General features: G+C 38.8%; 2 protein-coding genes across 5 annotated transcripts; both read left to right on the forward strand.

Moving 5' to 3' along the window:
* Nucleotides 1–347: 347 nt before the first annotated feature.
* Nucleotides 348–12,314, forward strand: LOC135586584 (protein GLUTELIN PRECURSOR ACCUMULATION 3-like). 3 transcript variants are annotated; one of them, XM_065164922.1, is made up of 18 exons: nucleotides 348–479; nucleotides 597–694; nucleotides 1,534–1,672; nucleotides 1,761–1,789; nucleotides 2,359–2,455; nucleotides 2,547–2,602; nucleotides 2,712–2,819; nucleotides 3,440–3,496; nucleotides 5,987–6,078; nucleotides 7,699–7,783; nucleotides 8,355–8,507; nucleotides 8,657–8,754; nucleotides 8,925–9,002; nucleotides 9,093–9,194; nucleotides 9,274–9,374; nucleotides 10,388–10,478; nucleotides 11,837–11,929; nucleotides 12,020–12,314. In XM_065164922.1, the coding sequence occupies exons 1-17, from the start codon at nucleotides 421–423 to the stop codon at nucleotides 11,891–11,893; spliced, it is 1,500 nt and encodes a 499-aa protein (XP_065020994.1). In that variant the 5' UTR covers nucleotides 348–420; the 3' UTR covers nucleotides 11,894–11,929; nucleotides 12,020–12,314. The 3 variants fall into 3 exon arrangements, with proteins under 3 accessions (XP_065020994.1, XP_065020997.1, XP_065020996.1); XM_065164924.1 differs by lacking the exon at nucleotides 348–479 and having other exon boundaries at nucleotides 597–683; XM_065164925.1 differs by lacking the exons at nucleotides 10,388–10,478; nucleotides 11,837–11,929; nucleotides 12,020–12,314 and having other exon boundaries at nucleotides 9,115–9,194.
* A 1,119-nt stretch (nucleotides 12,315–13,433) lies between these two features.
* Nucleotides 13,434–17,572, forward strand: LOC135586833 (growth-regulating factor 3-like). 2 transcript variants are annotated; one of them, XM_065164820.1, is made up of 5 exons: nucleotides 13,434–14,679; nucleotides 14,763–15,111; nucleotides 15,143–15,322; nucleotides 15,597–15,891; nucleotides 16,847–17,572. In XM_065164820.1, exons 1-5 carry the CDS (start codon nucleotides 14,572–14,574, stop codon nucleotides 17,304–17,306), a joined length of 1,392 nt encoding a protein of 463 aa, XP_065020892.1. In that variant the 5' UTR covers nucleotides 13,434–14,571; the 3' UTR covers nucleotides 17,307–17,572. The 2 variants fall into 2 exon arrangements, with proteins under 2 accessions (XP_065020892.1, XP_065020891.1); XM_065164819.1 differs by having other exon boundaries at nucleotides 14,099–14,679; nucleotides 14,763–15,066.
* The last annotated feature ends 272 nt before the right edge of the window (nucleotides 17,573–17,844 follow it).

Genomic DNA, 17,844 nt, shown 5'->3' on the forward strand with positions numbered 1-17,844 from the left:
ATCTTTTTGGATAAATTTATAGTAAAATTATGTTATTAAATTTATAAAATATTAAAATATTATATATTTATCTTAAATATATATTTTAATAAATATATATATATATATATATATAATAAAAGGATAGATAACTTAGTTGGTAAATATTTTGACGGATTACCATAAGATCCTGGCCATATATCATTTATAGTTTATTATTTTCCCCTCGATTTCATAAGAAAAATATGCATAAGAATTGGCAGCCCCACGGTTCGATTCGATGTGAGCTTGAGTTGAACCGGACCGAACCGCGTTTGCGCCCGGCCTATTCGTCAAACTCATAAACTCATACTTAAAACGAAGGCGAGATCTTTGAATCCGAGTTCTTGAATCCCGAAGGGGTTTGAAGTTGGGGCCGAGTTCTTGAATCTCGGCGAGACGATGCACTGGGTTAAAGCCGACGCCTTCGATTTCGGTGGGAATCCGCCCCTTCCTCGGAGGTAATCGATTGCCTCTCTTTCTCTCGCTGTTTTTGTGCGATTTCTTCTTTCTTCTTCGCTTCATTTCCGGTTGATCTCCCTGTGCCGGAGAGTCTCCTCATGCTCTCGTGGATGCAGCGGTCACACGGCCGTCAACGTTGGGAAATCGAAGGTCGTGGTGTTTGGTGGCTTCGCCGACAAAAGATTCTTGGACGATTTCGCCGTGTATGATATTGGTATCTTAGCCCTTCTTCCCCGAAAGATTTCTGTGTCTCCTCTGTTCTAATTTTGCACTTTTTCATGCTCGATTAGGACAAAAGCCTTTTGAGATTCTTGATCTTGGTCGTTGATTTGTAACGACAACTCCGATCTTGCCAGTTCCTCCCTCTCCAGCTCACTCTCGTATCAAGAGGGAGATACGGGGAGAGTGAGCAGACATCTTATGGAGAGGGAGGGGATTGAGAAGGTATAGGTGAAGTAGTAAAAGTGTTGGCCAGAAAGAGACGAATTATTGAGGAATAGATAGGGTAATAGTATAGGGTTTATTGAGCTTATGTTATGTTGGAATTGGGTCGATGTTCTTCCCCATCCAAAATCTTATTCCCTCGAATAGCCTCTTCTTAGTAGATGAACAAATAATAATTTGCATAACGTTTTGGTTTGTGCAACTAATAATTAAGGTGAATATTGTTTTTATGTTGCACGTAAAATTTTCTTAACTGATTGCAAGTTTAGAATAGTGCAATTTATTCCTTGCTTAGTCCTCTCTGTCATGTCACTACAATATCATCATCTTATTATTATAATTCATAAGGATAATTAGCAGACTTACATTTTGGTGATTCTTTTAGATTTTGAGAGACTTGGTGAAACTATTTAGAGATTACTAGGACCTACCTTTGAGATAGTTTCTGCTTCCATTGCATTTTAATATAATTTGCATACAAGATGGGATTCATTCTATATATATTGTTTGTGTTCCTCCATGTGGCTATTTTCACCGGCTTAACTTATGATGTAGCTGTTATTAGAAGCTCCTATTAATGTAAACTTGTATTTCCTCGATCTTTTGCAGAAAATAGATTATGGTTTACTCCTGAGTGTACTGGCAGTGGTTCTGATGAGCAAGTAGGGCCCAGTCCCAGAGCGTTCCATGTTGCTGTTGCGATTGACTGCAACATGTTCATCTTTGGGGGCCGTTCTGGTGGCAAAAGGTTTGCATTTTTTCCTTATATTTTTTGTAGATATGTTCACGATTATAAATTATAAATTATCTAATTATGGGATATATTTGCTTTCCAGAATGGGTGATTTTTGGATGCTTGATACAGGTAGACTCTTTTTACACTGTTTTTTTTTATGGTCTTTAAGCTCTTTAAAAGGCCCATTTATCTGGAATTTATTATTATTTATTGTCAAATTTGCAGTGACTTGCCATGAAATCAGCACTTTTTCTTGAGATTAGCAATTCCTTAGATGATGGAATTTATGCTTTAATTAAATTTCTTCTCGTCTGGTCTTCAGCTGATGTTCTCTATTCAGTGTAGCACACGTCTTTAAAATGCTTGCTTGTCCAATTGTTGCTTTAGATTCCATGTAATTTGTCTCTTTTACAAGTGTTCAGAATATTTTCTATAAGAACATAAGGTCCAACTCTTGTCAACTTTAAAAGTGGCTTTTACATGCTAACATATAGTTATTGATACATGTTACCTGATCCATATGCTGCAAAATGTAAATGTTGAGTTTATTTCTTCTACATGCAGAAATATGGTCATTTCCAGGTTTCTTTTTTCAGTTATAAAATTTTAAATTTCGTATATTTCCAAAACATATTGTTTCATTTTTTAAAGTACTTTTTAAATTTTTTTCACAATTAACTTCTACATTTACCTTCCAGATATATGGCAATGGTCAGAACTAACTAGCTATGGTGATTTACCATCTCCAAGGGAGTTTGCTGCTGCTTCAGCAATAGGAAACCGAAAAATTGTCATGTAGGCATTTTTGGTAGCTAGATGCTGGCCAGATTTGTTGACCAATTAACTAAGCTTGTATGACAAATTTTATATGGAAAATTAAATGCAGGTATGGTGGTTGGGATGGTAAAAAGTGGCTTTCAGATGTGTATATCTTGGATACAAGTAACTATGATCCTTTATCTTTTTGCTGCTGTTCAAGTGCTATTTGCTTAACAAAATCTAAAAGTTATAATTATTCTGAAATATGACGTTTTGCCTTCTAATATCGAAGTATCACTTGAGTGGACGGAATTGTCTATTACTGGATCAGTGCCACAGCCTCGGTGTGGACACTCAGCCACCATGGTGGAGAAGCGATTGTTAATTTTTGGTGGAAGAGGTAAATCATTACTTCATGCATTTTTAACTGACATGGTTTTACAACTTATTGAGAGTTATTTTAAATTTTTTGTTCCATATTATATTTATTCATGGTATTAAAATTGGCTTCCACTATTAGTTTTTCGAGAGACAACCATTTCATGGCAATTATTGAACAGGTCTGAGAACAACTCGATTGTAACTTAAGTACTCAAGCATCAGAGATAATTTTTGCTTAATTTGTAGGAACTAGGAAGTCTTGTTTACATTTTTCTTTTTTTCAGGGAAAAATGTCACCAAAAGTTTATGTTTTTTTGGAAGCTCCATTAATTTATTGCCACTTAGCTGGAAATTCTTACTACACTGGCCTTTCTGAATCACAATGAGAAGTTATGTTTTCTGATGCGTCTTTGCAGTGTGCTTTTGTATACTTGCATATGTGGAACTTACTATAGATATCCTTAAGATAGTGAAGTTTGCAGTTTATATAATGGATGAATACAGAAACCCTTCATACACAAAGGCATCATATATCTCATATATCATGTTTCTTTTATGTAAATCCAATTAATACTACTTGCAACCTATTCGGCCTCTGCATACGATTATTGACATGATTACTTATCTCATCTTTGACAGGAGGTGGTGGACCTATTATGAGTGATTTGTGGGCCTTGAAAGGTCTTATTGATGAAGGTATATCATCAACAACCTATTTTTTATAAAAACTTAAACAAATTTCACATGGATGCATTGTGTCCTCGACATAATTACTGCATGTTTTGATTGTTAATCTGTAAAAGAATTGTCAACTAGGTATATGTTACATGAATATTCCATGTTTGCTTAGGTTGTCCTTTACGAGGTAAGTTTGGCCTATTGTTTTCATCATGCTGCAGTGCAATTTTCTCCTTAAGCTTCTTGAAACTTTCTCCTTTGGATAATTGGATACTACTTATATAATTGAACATATACTTTAAGTTCTATAGAGGACTTGAATGCATCAGTAAAGAACATGAGCCAATTCAATTTATATTACAATGAGGAAGTTGGGGAGGGGTTCGGTAAATAGATGATGGCCATAGATTGTGAAAACTTTTTCCTTAACTAAGTAGCACTGTGGGTATTTGCAGTTAACCCTGAACAGTGAGAATACAGTCTTGTTTACAGTGATGGCATCCTTGGCATCATTGTTTTAAACGTGTACCTTAAAATCAGGGTTGGGAATCCCTAATACAGCCAAGAATCATCAAATTTTACATCAAGTTAGCAGGTTTTGGTGGCATGAATATATGCATAAAGACATAAACCTGCCTAAAAGATGGGCTTGAAGTTTATATGAAAAGCCTACTTTAGGCTAGTCTTGGTATTTACTTCTAATCATGTTAGATAGACGGGTCTTGGATCAGACACAAACATTATTATGTAAAATATTGTGTAAGCATGCAACAAGGCCATAGATAAAGCGTTGTTCATCTAGCAGGTTACTTACCCTGTTGAGCATATCTTGTAACACAAGAATGTCATGTCTATTACAATGATCACTTCTTGGGACTAGTGAGACGTAGCCTATTTGTTAAATGGGTAATTTTGTGATGTTAAATTATATGTATGACATATTTTTTGATTCAGATGACTATGCGATAGCTATTAGCGTCTAGTATCTTGGTCCAATGTGGACATGGCTTGATCCATCGATCCTCTATTTCATGTCATCACAAATTTTTATACTTGGTATGTGATTCATGTTGTTAGGGTCCCTTGGTGTCGAGACATTAGGTTGAACATATTGAGAGTGAAAAAAATCAGGAAGAGAAAACTTGTTTTTTTGTCGTGATGTTGTTAGGGTCCCTAGGTGAGACAACTAGTATTAGTGGTACAAGGAGAGGTAGAGGTAGGCCACTATATTAGTAACTATAAATAAAGATTTAGATGTTGCCTTTTAGAACTTAGTGACTGCAAAAGATCCACTTATCCAACTCCAAAAAGTTGGGACACTACGACTTCTTGTTGTTGTATAGTCAATAGTGTAAGATGGATCTACTATTTAATCATTTTAGGGTATATGGTTCAAATTGATTATGTTAGTGGGACCGTTTCACATCAGGGTTTTCGTGATAGCTTGTTAATCATTATGAGCAACTAGTAGGGTACTATTTGTTGAGCACAGAGCCATTTATTCCTTGTGATGCACAATGACTTTGCTAGATTTTTTATATTAACCTCTAAACTTATCTATTTGTTGGTAAATTGACTGTATCCTTTTCATTTTTGTTCTGGCGTAGTTGCATTTCACTGATCCCTAACTCTCGTTCTTCTGTAGGATTTATCCAATTTATAGTGTTGAGACTCCAGTTATCAAAATGAAACTCTTTTTGTTATTGCCTGAAGAATGTCAGGCTTGACTTTTGCATGTTTACCATTTCATCACATTTTTGACAAGTTCAGCTCAGTTTGTGCAATATGAGTTTGCAGAACATTTATACAAAATTTTATAGCTCCCTGAAACACATTTGATTACAGTTTGCAACATATTTCTGACGACTGAAAAATGGTTAAATATGTTATCTAATTTCAAAGTAGTAAGGGAATAGATGGACAAATAATTTGCAGGCAAAAAATATATTGAGGCAAAGTATTTAACATCTGCTATAAGTCATATCAGGTTAGTTCTATTGAGTTCTCTAGCTTCATTTCAATTGTCCGTCATAATTTGTGTATGTTAAGATGCCAAGTGATTTTTTTACTTTAACGTCTGCCTGTACTGCTTACCAATTTTACCTGGTATTGCTTTTGGCCTTGTCGCTATGTTAGACACATTCCCTAAGCTTGATTACCAACTTGTTTGATGTATGATTTAGTATTTCTACGTAAAGGGCTTAAATCGGTTGTTTAAGTTGGTTATATAAAATGTATCATAATTTCGTATACATGTGGTTCAGTATCTATGGGAGACCTTTTTCACAAATATATGTAGTAGAAATGTGTGTTTTACGATAATTTCATGATGCAACATGGCTGTGTCTGACATCTAGTAGTGACATCAACACACCGTTTTCTTGATTACCTAATCAAGCTTATGTATGTTAATGATGTATATGTTAGTATCCTTGACAAACCTCGAGTTATTTTTATATTGGAAATTTCTCCTCTAACTGGGTTCATGTTCCATTTTCATTGTTGAAGAGAACGAGACACCAGGATGGACCCAATTAAAGCTTCCGGGACAAAATCCTTCTCCAAGATGTGGACATACAGTTACTTCAGGAGGGCACTATGTATAATAAATTCTAGATGCTCTTTTTCATGCTTCTCACCTATATTCTCTTTTGTTGCTAATTGATATGTATTCATTACGGATGCTGATGTGTGGGCTGCAGTTGAGATGTTAGCTTGGATTTGTGTAACTTCAAACATCTTTTGTCTGGCCTTCCATGTTTCACTTATAGGGCAAAGAGAGGGATATCCAATCAACTAATATGTGTTAATTAGGGCCTTTATATCTGCATGCAAATGAACGGTGGTTTGAAAGCCCCCAAGTCCCTACCGTATCACAAGATCTGCATCCAAATTTTTATGCAGTATTTGCACCTCCTGTTACTTATCTACACAGAATTTGCATGTTGTTGCTCGACAACCTTGTGATATCCTTCCTATGAGCAATTTTTTTTTGAAAAAATCATTTAAGAAGCTAAACTTGATATAGCTTCCTGGACTTCACATAGCAACATGCCCACACCCTATGAATGCACTAACAGTATAAGTTTAATGCATTTATGTCTGATCACACGTAAGGACTAGTGGTGCTCATGTACTGTACTGCCATACAACATATGCTGTGTACCATAATGCGTGGATTTGGTGCATGATAAACTGTGTACACCTGTTGTGCGTAACATGGTGCTCATAAGTAGCACAATGCACTCACAGGAATAGATGGCACATGTTTTAGATATTCCTCAGGTTGTTCATCATATTAATTGTCAAACACTCAGCATAAAGAAAATTTTAATAAACATATGGTCGACAAATATAAAGTCCTCTATTTTAAACTTGCTGTTTCTTAGATCAAGTTTGTGATTTTTGTTGAAAGATGTCACTGTCTTGTGACTACTAAAATAAGCTGGCATATTCCAAATTAAGTACTTGTTTTTCTTGTAGTGATATACTTTCTGTTGATGCCGAGATGCTAAGATTCAGATAGAGTATGTTAGAAAGATATGAAGATGAAATGACAAGCGAAAAGTTTGTCCATGGAGTATTTTGTATGATATTTTTTTGCTAAATAATTTGGTAGAATCTTATTTGTAACACAACAAAATTCTTGACATTTCTTTCAATGATGCCTTTTCTCTCATGGTAAGCATGTAGTTCTTTCGTATTTCCAAGATCTTAATTCACAATGCTATAAAATTTCTGAGCATTTCTTTTGCAGCACGCCACTACCACAAACTTTTAAGGCTTATTCATATTTTCAGTATCTATCAATTCAATGCTAATTACTGGTATTGATTCTTTGTGGTGGTTATACTTATTTCACATAATTTAATCCAGAAACAGAAAATATAAAGAAACTTATTTCACATAATTCAACCTAGAAACAGGGAATATGGAGAAAATAAAACAAATGATAGAAGACCTTGTGCAGTATTTCTCTTGCCATTAAGTAACTACAGTTCTTTTCTAACAAATAACTACAGTTTTTAGTGACATTAAGTAATGACTTCTGGATCCATTTCTTTGTTTTGTCTGCTTGAGTTTAGATGGCTTGAATCTTTGCTTTTAGTGATTTCTAGATCCCTTTCTTGCTTGTCTGACGTTTGACAGGTGATACTTATAATTTCTTATATTCTTATTATCCAACTTCCTCATCTTGATAAACAGTCTTGTGTACTCAGCTGTTATTGTTTGGTGGGCATGGTACTGGAGGCTGGCTGAGTCGATATGACATCTATCACAATGACTGCATCGTTTTGGACAGAGGTATGCATGTATGTTGGAACACTTCTATTTAAGAAATATCATTGTCTTGCAAGGGCAGTATGTTGTTTAGCTTTTATTTCACATGGGATGTTTCGATTTCAGTACATATGTTCATCATGATGTCGCAGAGAAGGTGCAATTACCTGTTACTTTACTGTGATAACATATTTTTTTCCCTCCTGGACCTTGTCCATATAATTTCTGGTTGTGGTTTCTCAATGGATTTTAAACTGTTGTTCAGAACATCTATCCACTCTATAGGTTTCAGAAAGTTATGTTTTTGGAGCTAGGCAATCAAGCTGTACCTCAATTCAGATAGCTTCGTCTCTTGACTTTCTCTTTTAAGCCTTTATCATGGTGCACATTATTCTTAAAAAAAGGTTTATTTTACTTGTATTTATTTAGTCAGTTTTTCTTCAAATGCTTAAACTCCTGGCTTTTTAAGACCATAATCACATGAATTTAATTTGCAGACCTGCAGATATCTATATATTAATTCCGTTATCAACCTCTAACATGGATGCTTGATGATCTTTTAATGCGTCTTGTAATATAATTCTACTGTTAACAGTCTCTGTTCAGTGGAAGCGCCTGGCCACTAGCAATGATCCTCCTGCAGCTCGTGCATATCATTCTATGACTTCTATAGGTTCTCGTTATCTCTTATTTGGTGGATTTGATGGAAAAACCACATTTGGTGATTTATGGTGGCTTGTCCCAGAAGGTATTACTATCTGAATGTGGATCAACAGTTTTCTTTTTTTTCAAGTGACAATAGACCGTTTCTACTTGGAAATGTTTTTCTCAAGTTGAAAGGACAACTTTGTAGGTGTAAGAGTTATGACACTCACTTCTATTTGCTTCTTTCTGTAGATGATCCTATTGCAAAGCGATTCCCCTCCATACCAAGTGCACCTCCTGAAAGTCAATCTGTCACAGTGTCAGATGGTTTAGCTGAGTCATCATTAAAGGTAATATGAATCTTGCAACACAGATGACCAGTGTTGAAGCATCTTGTTTATTTTTGTGCTTCATGAAGTGTTGTTTAGTGTTTTTGTACTTTAAAAAGTTAATTAAATCTTGGAAGACACTGCAATCTTATGTTACTGCAAAACTATGCAATTTTTTTGATCTTTTGCAGGAAAACCAGAACGAACAATCTCCATTAGTTGAGTTACAAAAGAGGTTAGGAATCATGATTTCTTCTTCGAACTTTCAGGTACATAATATTAATGAACTATATGATAAAGGACTTCTAGTTTAGATTGGGTGGAGAGTCAGCATTTTAATTTATTCTTCTAAAAGTTAGGTAAATCTTGTTGATGAAGTAGATGACAAAGAACTGTTTGAATTATCATCAAGGCTGGCTGGAGAATCATTGCCTACCAGGGATCATTTAGCATGCATTCAGGTGATTTTTAGCTTTATTAGGTGAGTTTTTATTTTCATCCTTTTATGTGTGGGATTAAGTTACTAGTTTGGAAAATCAGGCCCTCCGTGACCGTTGGAAAAAATCAAGCGCAAGTTCAATCCAGCTGCAGGAGCTAGGGCCATTGCTGCGTGATTATCAACGTCTTATAATTCATCACCTGTAAGTTTTTTCTTGATTACCTGATTCTCTGTGTTCCTTTAGCAAGGATATATTGTTTCTTTTCCTTCTAGGCTAAACACAAGGATAGTGAATTACCAAATGTAGCTTGTCTGGTCTCTGACCAATCGTCAGTATTTAGAATTTTTATATGTTCAAGTGATATAAGATATGGCTGAGTATAGAAACTTTTAGCTTCTTATCAGATATTTTCATTATACTGTATACATATTGCTGCTATTTTGCTTTCTTCTTAGTTTTGTTTATTCTTAAATTCTAAAGTTGGATCTAGTACTTAGATGCTTTTTCTTTTACACTTTTAAGTTCTCTAACAACCAAGACCATTGATTGCCAGATTTACTATTTTTTATATTTGTTGACCTAGATTTGGAGGATTGCTGTTTTGCTTTTATCTATATAAATTCTGTTGAGAAGATTCTCTGTGATGTCACGGACATAGCTGGTTTTGCCTAAGTCGTGCGGCACCCTTGCGTGTCCATCCGCAAAGATTAGCCTCCCCGAAACCTCCCATGGTCCCTTAGGACCTACAAAAGAGAAAACGGGTTAGAGAAAGCGCCTCACTCGGGATCCACAAGTAAATATTTTCGAAAACACTTCATAAACAATACAAATTACAAACAGACTTTACAAGCTCTGAACGGTTGCACAATAAAGGGTCAAAATGATCCACTACAGATCGAATTATCTCACAAGTGTCCACATGACACAACCTTTATTTACAAGCCTAAAACGACCACCAAACCCTACTAAAATGGGGCTGTTAAGCCTTCGACCGTCCCTCTTCATGCTGTGCAAAGCATGAACAAACCAAAAGACATGGACATACATAAGCATTACATTAAACATCCTGTTTAGAATTTTGTCCGTGACAGTGAGGTTATGATATTGTAACCCAACATTAGTAGAACTTCTGAAAGCTAATTTGTTGTCACCATCTCTTCAATTGTTTTAACTCAGTGATTTTTTGACGGTTTCTTGCAACTGAACTTCTGCAGAGAAAACCTTAGATCTGATGGGCCATCCACCATATCCAATCTCACCGGACAAAAGGTTCACCGTTATTTCCATTTGAAAAGTGCTTCTCAGGTATAGATAGGTTCATTTCTCTTTCTTCTACTGCCATTTGCATTGGAATTTTCTTTTCTTGAAGCAGTCACCAATGCATAGTACTGGATATCTTAGGGACTGATGTGGGAATATATTGTTCCTAGTAATGCATTTATTGAGATTTTATCCATTTAATCCTTTTTTGGTATGACTGCCAAATTTGTTTTTATTTATTGGTTTTGTTAGCTGTTTGATTTGATGTATTTTTAAATGTTTCTACCATCTTTTACTACTACAAGCTCCTCTTAGAGCACTAACTAATTATCACGTTTAATACTGTTTATAAATTGATTGGCAAATGTAAGAATGCAGTAACCGGTGCTGGAATTAACTTTAAAAATCATATTATCTTGCTAGATGGCTTCTGACATAGCAGACTGTTGCACTTGCAAATTCTGTGGTGTTACTTCTCATGTAGTCCAATTTTTGCTTATGCCACAGTATATTTTTAATCATGCATTAAGAATCAGATGCCACTATAATCAGAACTCCTTTTTCTAATCAATGTTTATGTGGCATATAAGGCACCAATGCTGGATTCACTCTATTTCCTGAATGCCTATATTTAAAAGTAATCTCCAGAAACTAGTAAACTACTGAATCTTCTGACCATTTCATGAAATTTAGATTAATCCTACCAAATGGTTTTCATCTTAACTGTAATACCTAGTTTTGTTTGTGGAATTGCTCAAGGATATAAATACCACTCCGATGCTAGTTTTGACAGGCTATCAGATTGTTATGGCGCCAGTCTACTAGGTAGTATACTGATATGTACAACTTGGTACCACTGAAGAAGGAAAAAAAAAAAAAAAAAACCTAATCTGACCATACTGGTTCCTTGTTGGACCAGTGAATACCAGTTGATTTGCACTGGTCCAACCAGTATTTGAAACTATGGCACTGAAATGTCGCCTTTTAATGAGAAGATACTATCTGTACCCGTATAGGATGAATGAGCTTTTGTCAGATTGCATGAGGACACTGATACTACAGAAATAAGATATTTTGTTTTAGTTCACGTAAAAACAGGAGTGCCCTTGCAAGGATTCAGAAGATGTATTATTGATTGAGTGTCTAAAAGGAGGGGATGAAATATTGAGGAGAACAGAAGCATGAGATACCACGTAGGACTTGAGCTTTCAGCAAGGGTTGAAGTGCCTTGAGTTTAATGATTTCCTAAAAATCGATAACTAATTTCTGATTAGCCATGGCAAAACTTGATCAAGGTCATGCTTTTGTACTAGTGACATGTTGCGATTTTCATTTTCGGTAGCTTGTGGATTCAGATGTCATTAGTTATGGCAGTTGCTAATATGATGTGTAAATTCTTTCAGTTGCGTATGGATGACATTCCCAAGCTACTGGATGAGTATAAACGCTTAGTCTCGTGAATTGGAATGTAACTTTGTGATCGTCACATAGACAAGGTAATTCAGATTACTTAATGAGCAATTTTTAACATAAATAGCTATATGAGTCTGAACTAATCTATGTATGATTCGTGGTGCTACCTTCAGGCTTCTATCCAGATTTGGATGTGTCACTCGACCTATCCGTGTCATATCTCCGGTTTGCTGACAGCAGTAACTTCTCCAGCCATCCATGGAGTAGATCCCCTTATATTTTTCTTGATCATTTCTTGAACATTAGTCAGTGAGATGGAAAGGATTCTTTATTACCCCATTTCTTTCCTATTTAACTCCTTTTTCATCTCTAAGTTATCAATGCTACCCAAATCATTTACTGGACATCTTTTTGTATGATAAGATTTTGGATAAGATTTAATTAATGTATTGGGTACTTGTAAGTCCAGCTTATGTTTTTTAGCTCTAATATAGCCCGTGTGGATGAGCGGCTCTTTTCCGAAGGTGAACGCGTGATGTTTTTTTATGGCAGTTTGCCCCTTTTTCTTTTCACAGAAAGCACGTCACAAGGCTGGCAAATGTGTATGTTAGTATGAAACATCATAATTTAGTGGTCGAAAGTTACTTAATCCTTTCTGGCCTGCCCGTATTTCATGCAGGATATCAAACGTACTATACTATACTATACTATACTATACGCTGTTCAATAGGGTAGATGATATTGGTCTTCGTGCTTTTTATATATTTTTACAATTTTTCGTAGTTTATTATTATTATTATTTTTTCCTGAAATCATGTGTTGCCTTTATATGCATGCATGCTTGTTAGTTCCCTAAAAAGTGTTTCTTATAAAAAAAGAATCGTACTTGTCTATATGTTTGCTGCTGTAAACCAGGGGACCCCTGAAGCAGTTAGTTCCCTGCCTGACTGCCTGCCTCTGGATTCCGTCCCTGGGTCGGAAGCAGAGTGCAAATCGCTTGCATAACAAACAGAGATAGAAGAAGTGTCAAATCAACATCAGCTAGTAACCAATGGGTGCAAAGAGATGCTGGGACGTGGATGGGATCTTCCCAATCCCCAACCAAAGTCGAGAAGCCTCTTGGCACCGACAGTGAGAGTGAGAGAGAGAGAGACGCTGTGGCCCCTTTCCAAGCATCTCCCTCTCTCGAGCAAGTGTCGATCGATGGTGATGGGGAAGGAGCAGCATGTGAGGGTCCCGCAGAACAAGAGTTCCCTTGCCTACTCGGCAGGCCTCTCGGTGAGTTGCTTTTAGATGTCTGTCCGTCTCGTCGTGTCATGTTTCCCCTCCTACCGTTCCTTCATGCCTTCCTCTGTATCGAACCGCAGACACAACCTGCTGCTGCTGCTGCTGCTGACGAGTGGTAAGTGTCCACGCATTATCACCTCACTTACTGCGTCGTCTAGTCGGTGGTACAATACACCCCCCACCCCACACACACACACACACACACACTAGTAGTATAAGCCTCCTTCTTATTATTATTATTTATTTCTTTTACAGTTTGATCCTCCTATTTCTTTTTTTTTTTTTTTGTCCCCAACGCTAACAAAACAACGGCCTATCTTAAATACGTGCAGGTGCACAGCAGATGAGGCGGTGGGTGGAGGAGTTCTACCACGAAGCCATTTGAATGATCGTCCTCGTGTAAGTGACCTCTCGCGTCATTCTAATATAGAGGACTACCGGTTCTGATCTTTCCTCGTACAACAACGACGACGACATCGTCATGCGCGTACGCAGAGCTTGCAGACAGCAGCAGCCGCATCATGTGATCCATACCCAGACGGTGTCATAAAGTGGGCATTCCCTTGGTCGCCAAGATTAATAAGCGAGAGAACTGTTATGTTGGTATCCGCATGCACAAGTAAGTAAAAAAGGAGCAGAAGCGTTAATGCAGCAGGGAGCCAACCTTCCTTGCTTTGATAATAATTGAGGCGTTGGAAAGGGGAAGTGAAGAGCAGCCGAGCCGCAGGAACGCTGTCCGTGGAATCCACGTCTCGTGAGGAAGCCACCCCCAACCCCACCGCCTCGGCTCGACCTCCAGCGCCAAGTTTCCATCCATTCTTGAATCCACTTCGGTTCGTTGTCGGACCGATCTGGACAACACCATGCAGAATCGTATATCAGCCTCTCTGCGACTTTTGCCGGCTTTACTTCAACCAATACAACATCATCTCTCTCTCTCTCTCTCTCTCTCTCTCCTGCTTACTCCTTGGGATGTGCTTCACGGGACCATCCGAACATGATCGTCTTGTATGAAATGGAGTGCAGAAGACACTCGATGTACTACTGCAGGTCAAACAGTTGTGCTTGGACAAGAAAAGGCAAAAGAAGGGGGAAGAAAACCTGCATCAGTTAATCGAGTCCCACTGTTGAGTCATGCCCGGAGCGAAGAGTTTGAAGTCTCATGACGGAGACAGACAGGGACCGGTCCATTGAAGACCCCCTCCATCTCCAGCTACTTACTGCGTGCGCCACGGCAACCAGCCACCTCCTGACTTTGCTGTTCTCTCCTCCGAGCCTCTCGACTCCCGAGGCTTTGCCTTTGTCATAAAGACACACATCTTGTTGCCCCTCTTCTCTCCCCTCCTCCAAAGCAACCACAGGTTGTTGGGCAGCAAGGAGAAGTATCCATGTGTCCATCCATCCCATCTCATCCATCCATCTTCCCCCACCACCTTCCATGGAGTATTTGTCTGTCTTCCTGTCCTCGTCTTTTAACTCCCATGTGAGACAGCTCTTTTCAGAGCAGCAGCAGTGGTGTGTGTTTTACAGCGTGAGCGGAGTTAAGGTAACTTTGCTTTCCATGAAAGAGGCAGCAGATCTATCACAGACCTCTTCTGAAGCGACAGATCCTCCTCTCCATTGTTGCAGCAAAACTACCTCCGGAACCGCCCCTCTCCTAACCTTCCACCAAATCAAGCAAAAAGGAGCCGTATAAAGTCCGACCACCGAAGATATAGTGGTGGAAGCAGAGCCATTTCCTTCCTCCTGACTCTCGGTTGTGTCTTCATGGACTCCCATCAATGGCGAGGCCGGCTGCAGTCAGACCGTCAGCCTTCTGCAGGGCTCCCCAAGCTCCAGTTCTTGGATCACCAGCAGTCACCTGCCTCTGCTATCGGTCTGCTTGGACCTGAGCACAACAGCAGCCTCGACAACACGCTCTCTCCATTCCCTAGTAATCCTCTCTTTATGATTTCTAGCTCCCGAGTGTTCTTGGTCGGTCTCTCCCTCGTTTCTCCTTTCGATTGCAGGGATAGGTTATTTCACGTTGGCACAGTGGCAGGAACTGGAGCTGCAAGCTTTGATCTACAAGTACATGATCGCTGGGGTTTCTGTTCCTCTGGAACTTGTTCTACCCATCAAAACGAGCCTTCTCGGCGCATCCCCATTCTCTCACCGCCCTCAGCTTTACCACCAGCTCCAGCCATCTTGTAACTCCTCGCTCTCTTTCTCCCTCCCTACGCTAGTTATGCACTACTTCGTTTGCTTGTCCTCGACATACGATGAGGTCTTCCATCGAACCATTGCATGATCTAGCTAGTGTCCAACATCTCTCTCTGTTACGTCGCAGCTTCTGACATGTTTTCACTTGTCATAGAACTTGTTGTTCCATTCTTTAATCCAAACAGAAGACTGATTCCATCGATCTATCTATCTATCTATCGATCGATCTATCTTTCTATGTATGTCATGTATATTTTTCAGGGTTGCAGACAGGGTATTGGGGGAGGTGGGTCGTCGACCCTGAGCCCGGGAGATGCAGGAGAACAGACGGAAAGAAGTGGAGATGCTCGAGAGAGGTTGTGGTCGGCCAAAAGTACTGTGAGCGTCATGTCCACCGCGGCCGAAACCGTTCAAGAAAGCATGTGGAAATCCCCACACCGACTTCCACCAATGGCTTCAAAGCTGCCCTTTCCTCGCCTGCAGGCTTGCCCCGAGCGAACCATTTCGATCCGTCTCCATCATTGCCTACTCTCGACATCCTTCCTCTGGATCAGAGGTAGCATCTGCTTCTTTTACTTGAAAGCTGTATCACATTTTGAGCACCGCATGCATGCCGTAGGCCAGAAATAGTACTTCATTTCTGTCGGACCAAATTTGTTTCTGATATTTAAATCTGCATTCAAAATCGTCTTAGTTTATTATTAAGAGGTAGAAGAAGACATGCTAACGGTAGAATTTAACATCTGCAACAATGGCAGATTAAACAACTATAGATCGTCGAAAATGAGGCTGATTTGTTCAGACATGCATATGTTCTTCAAGAAATTGTTGCTGAATAGCATATGAATCCTCTTTGTGATCGAATAAAGGAAATATGCTTGCTTGAAGGAAAACGAGAAGGCAGCTAAAAGCCAAACCGAAGAGAAACTCGTCTGAGACTCTTCGAAATATCCTATCGATCCCTTTGAACCAAATGGTTTGAAGCAGTCGATCCTCGGGTTGTCATCTGAATCATCATTACCACCATCCATTCCTGCTTTTTTCCACAAATCAAAAAAATAAAACTCAAATCGCTTTACAATATTGAAACCGTTCGTTTGAATCGCTAACGCAGTTTCCAGACGCAGAGCAGCTAAAGTAAAGCATGAGGGATTGTCTTGGAACTCACCACATTTTATTGACCATTACCTCAACCCTTTTTAAGATTTTTGAATGCGAAGATCGAATTATGGATAATCAGGATTGTTTGCGAAGATCAAATTTTCTTCTCCTATTCCATCCTCGAGTGAATTTAGGCTGATAGCATCTAACAAAAGTGTTTTATCAATTTGATCAAGAATTATCCCTCTTCTTCCTGCAAGGTGGTTGATGGAAATGATTGGTTCCATTGGTAGGTGGTTGCAGTGTCATCCTCCTTTCTGTATCGAACTCCGATTTCGTTCCGTAGAATGATTTTTCTTGCGCTTTTTTTCAGACAATAAAGTTTGATTCTGGTAATGTTGTTCTTATAGAGATTCAGACAGCAACACAGTTGAAAGGAGCTTCCAAAGCGATCGTTCAAACTTCTGCCTTGGAGACAACAAAGCCGGAGGCTATGTGCTGCAGAAATTCTTTGATGAGTGGCCAAAATCCCAGCAAGAGGCCAATGACACAGTTAACTATACCAGCCATCCAGCTTCGGCCACCCACCTCTCTATCTCAATCCCTGGGAACCTGTCGTCGGACTTCTCCCTGAAACTTTCCACAGGTAACGATGCTAAGAAGCCCAGACAAGCGAGCAACAACGACGGCGCCGATGGGCAGCTGGTCTGTTCTAGTAACAACTGGTCGGGATGGGGTCACCATGGGGAGGCCTCCATGGGTGGTCCGCTCGCTGAAGCGCTCCGTTCTTCAGCCTCGACGCACTCACCGACGAGCGTCTTGCACAAGCCAAACGGATCGGTATCTGAGACCAGTGGCATTAGCCCATGAGAAACTAGTATTACCTGATTTCATTTCCTAAAACTTGGCTATGAAAGCTAAGACTGCACCAGACTGATCTCTGCTCTTCGGGTTCGCTGTAGCATATGGTATCCTCTTAAGAGTTGTGGTTTGCATGCAATTAAGGTTCATCCTCTGAGTGTTTATCCAGGTTAGTGGATGTTGGTGGTTATTCTGTACTCTTTACAGTTCTACAGTGTGGTTTTCTGTACTCTTTTATTTCTGCAAGTACTCTATAATGTGTAGTTTCTAAAGTTTCACTTGGACTCAACTTACATGTATAGAGCCCAATAATGTTGCTCATGGTTTGCTGTTTCATCATGAGGTCACACTGCAAGCCAGGTTGAAGTCACTCCTGATAACTAAATTCCAATTACATGTCCACCTATTGAGCTTGTAGCCTCTGCATTCAGTGTAGCCATGGTTTTCTTCTGTTTGATTCCACAAGGATTCACATGGAAGACACTGAAAACACAGTTCTAGATGTAATTTCTTTCTCTTGTATGATAGAATCAAGACTCAGAATCTC

Source organism: Musa acuminata, chromosome BXJ3-8 (assembly GCF_036884655.1).
Source record: "Musa acuminata AAA Group cultivar baxijiao chromosome BXJ3-8, Cavendish_Baxijiao_AAA, whole genome shotgun sequence".
Taxonomy (NCBI): Eukaryota; Viridiplantae; Streptophyta; class Magnoliopsida; order Zingiberales; family Musaceae; genus Musa; species Musa acuminata.

Bases quoted from the DNA above. Each gene is read 5' to 3' on its own strand.
- LOC135586584 (XM_065164922.1), top strand. From the start codon at position 421: ATGCACTGGGTTAAAGCCGACGCCTTCGATTTCGGTGGGAATCCGCCC. The intron at 8,508-8,656 runs GTATTACTATCT...TTCTTTCTGTAG, and splicing joins ATGGTGGCTTGTCCCAGAAG to ATGATCCTATTGCAAAGCGA. The intron at 9,195-9,273 runs GTGATTTTTAGC...TTGGAAAATCAG, and splicing joins ATCATTTAGCATGCATTCAG to GCCCTCCGTGACCGTTGGAA.
- LOC135586833 (XM_065164820.1), top strand. From the start codon at position 14,572: ATGGAGTATTTGTCTGTCTTCCTGTCCTCGTCTTTTAACTCCCATGTG. The intron at 15,323-15,596 runs GTAACTCCTCGC...TATATTTTTCAG, and splicing joins CCACCAGCTCCAGCCATCTT to GGTTGCAGACAGGGTATTGG. The intron at 15,892-16,846 runs GTAGCATCTGCT...TTGTTCTTATAG, and splicing joins ATCCTTCCTCTGGATCAGAG to AGATTCAGACAGCAACACAG.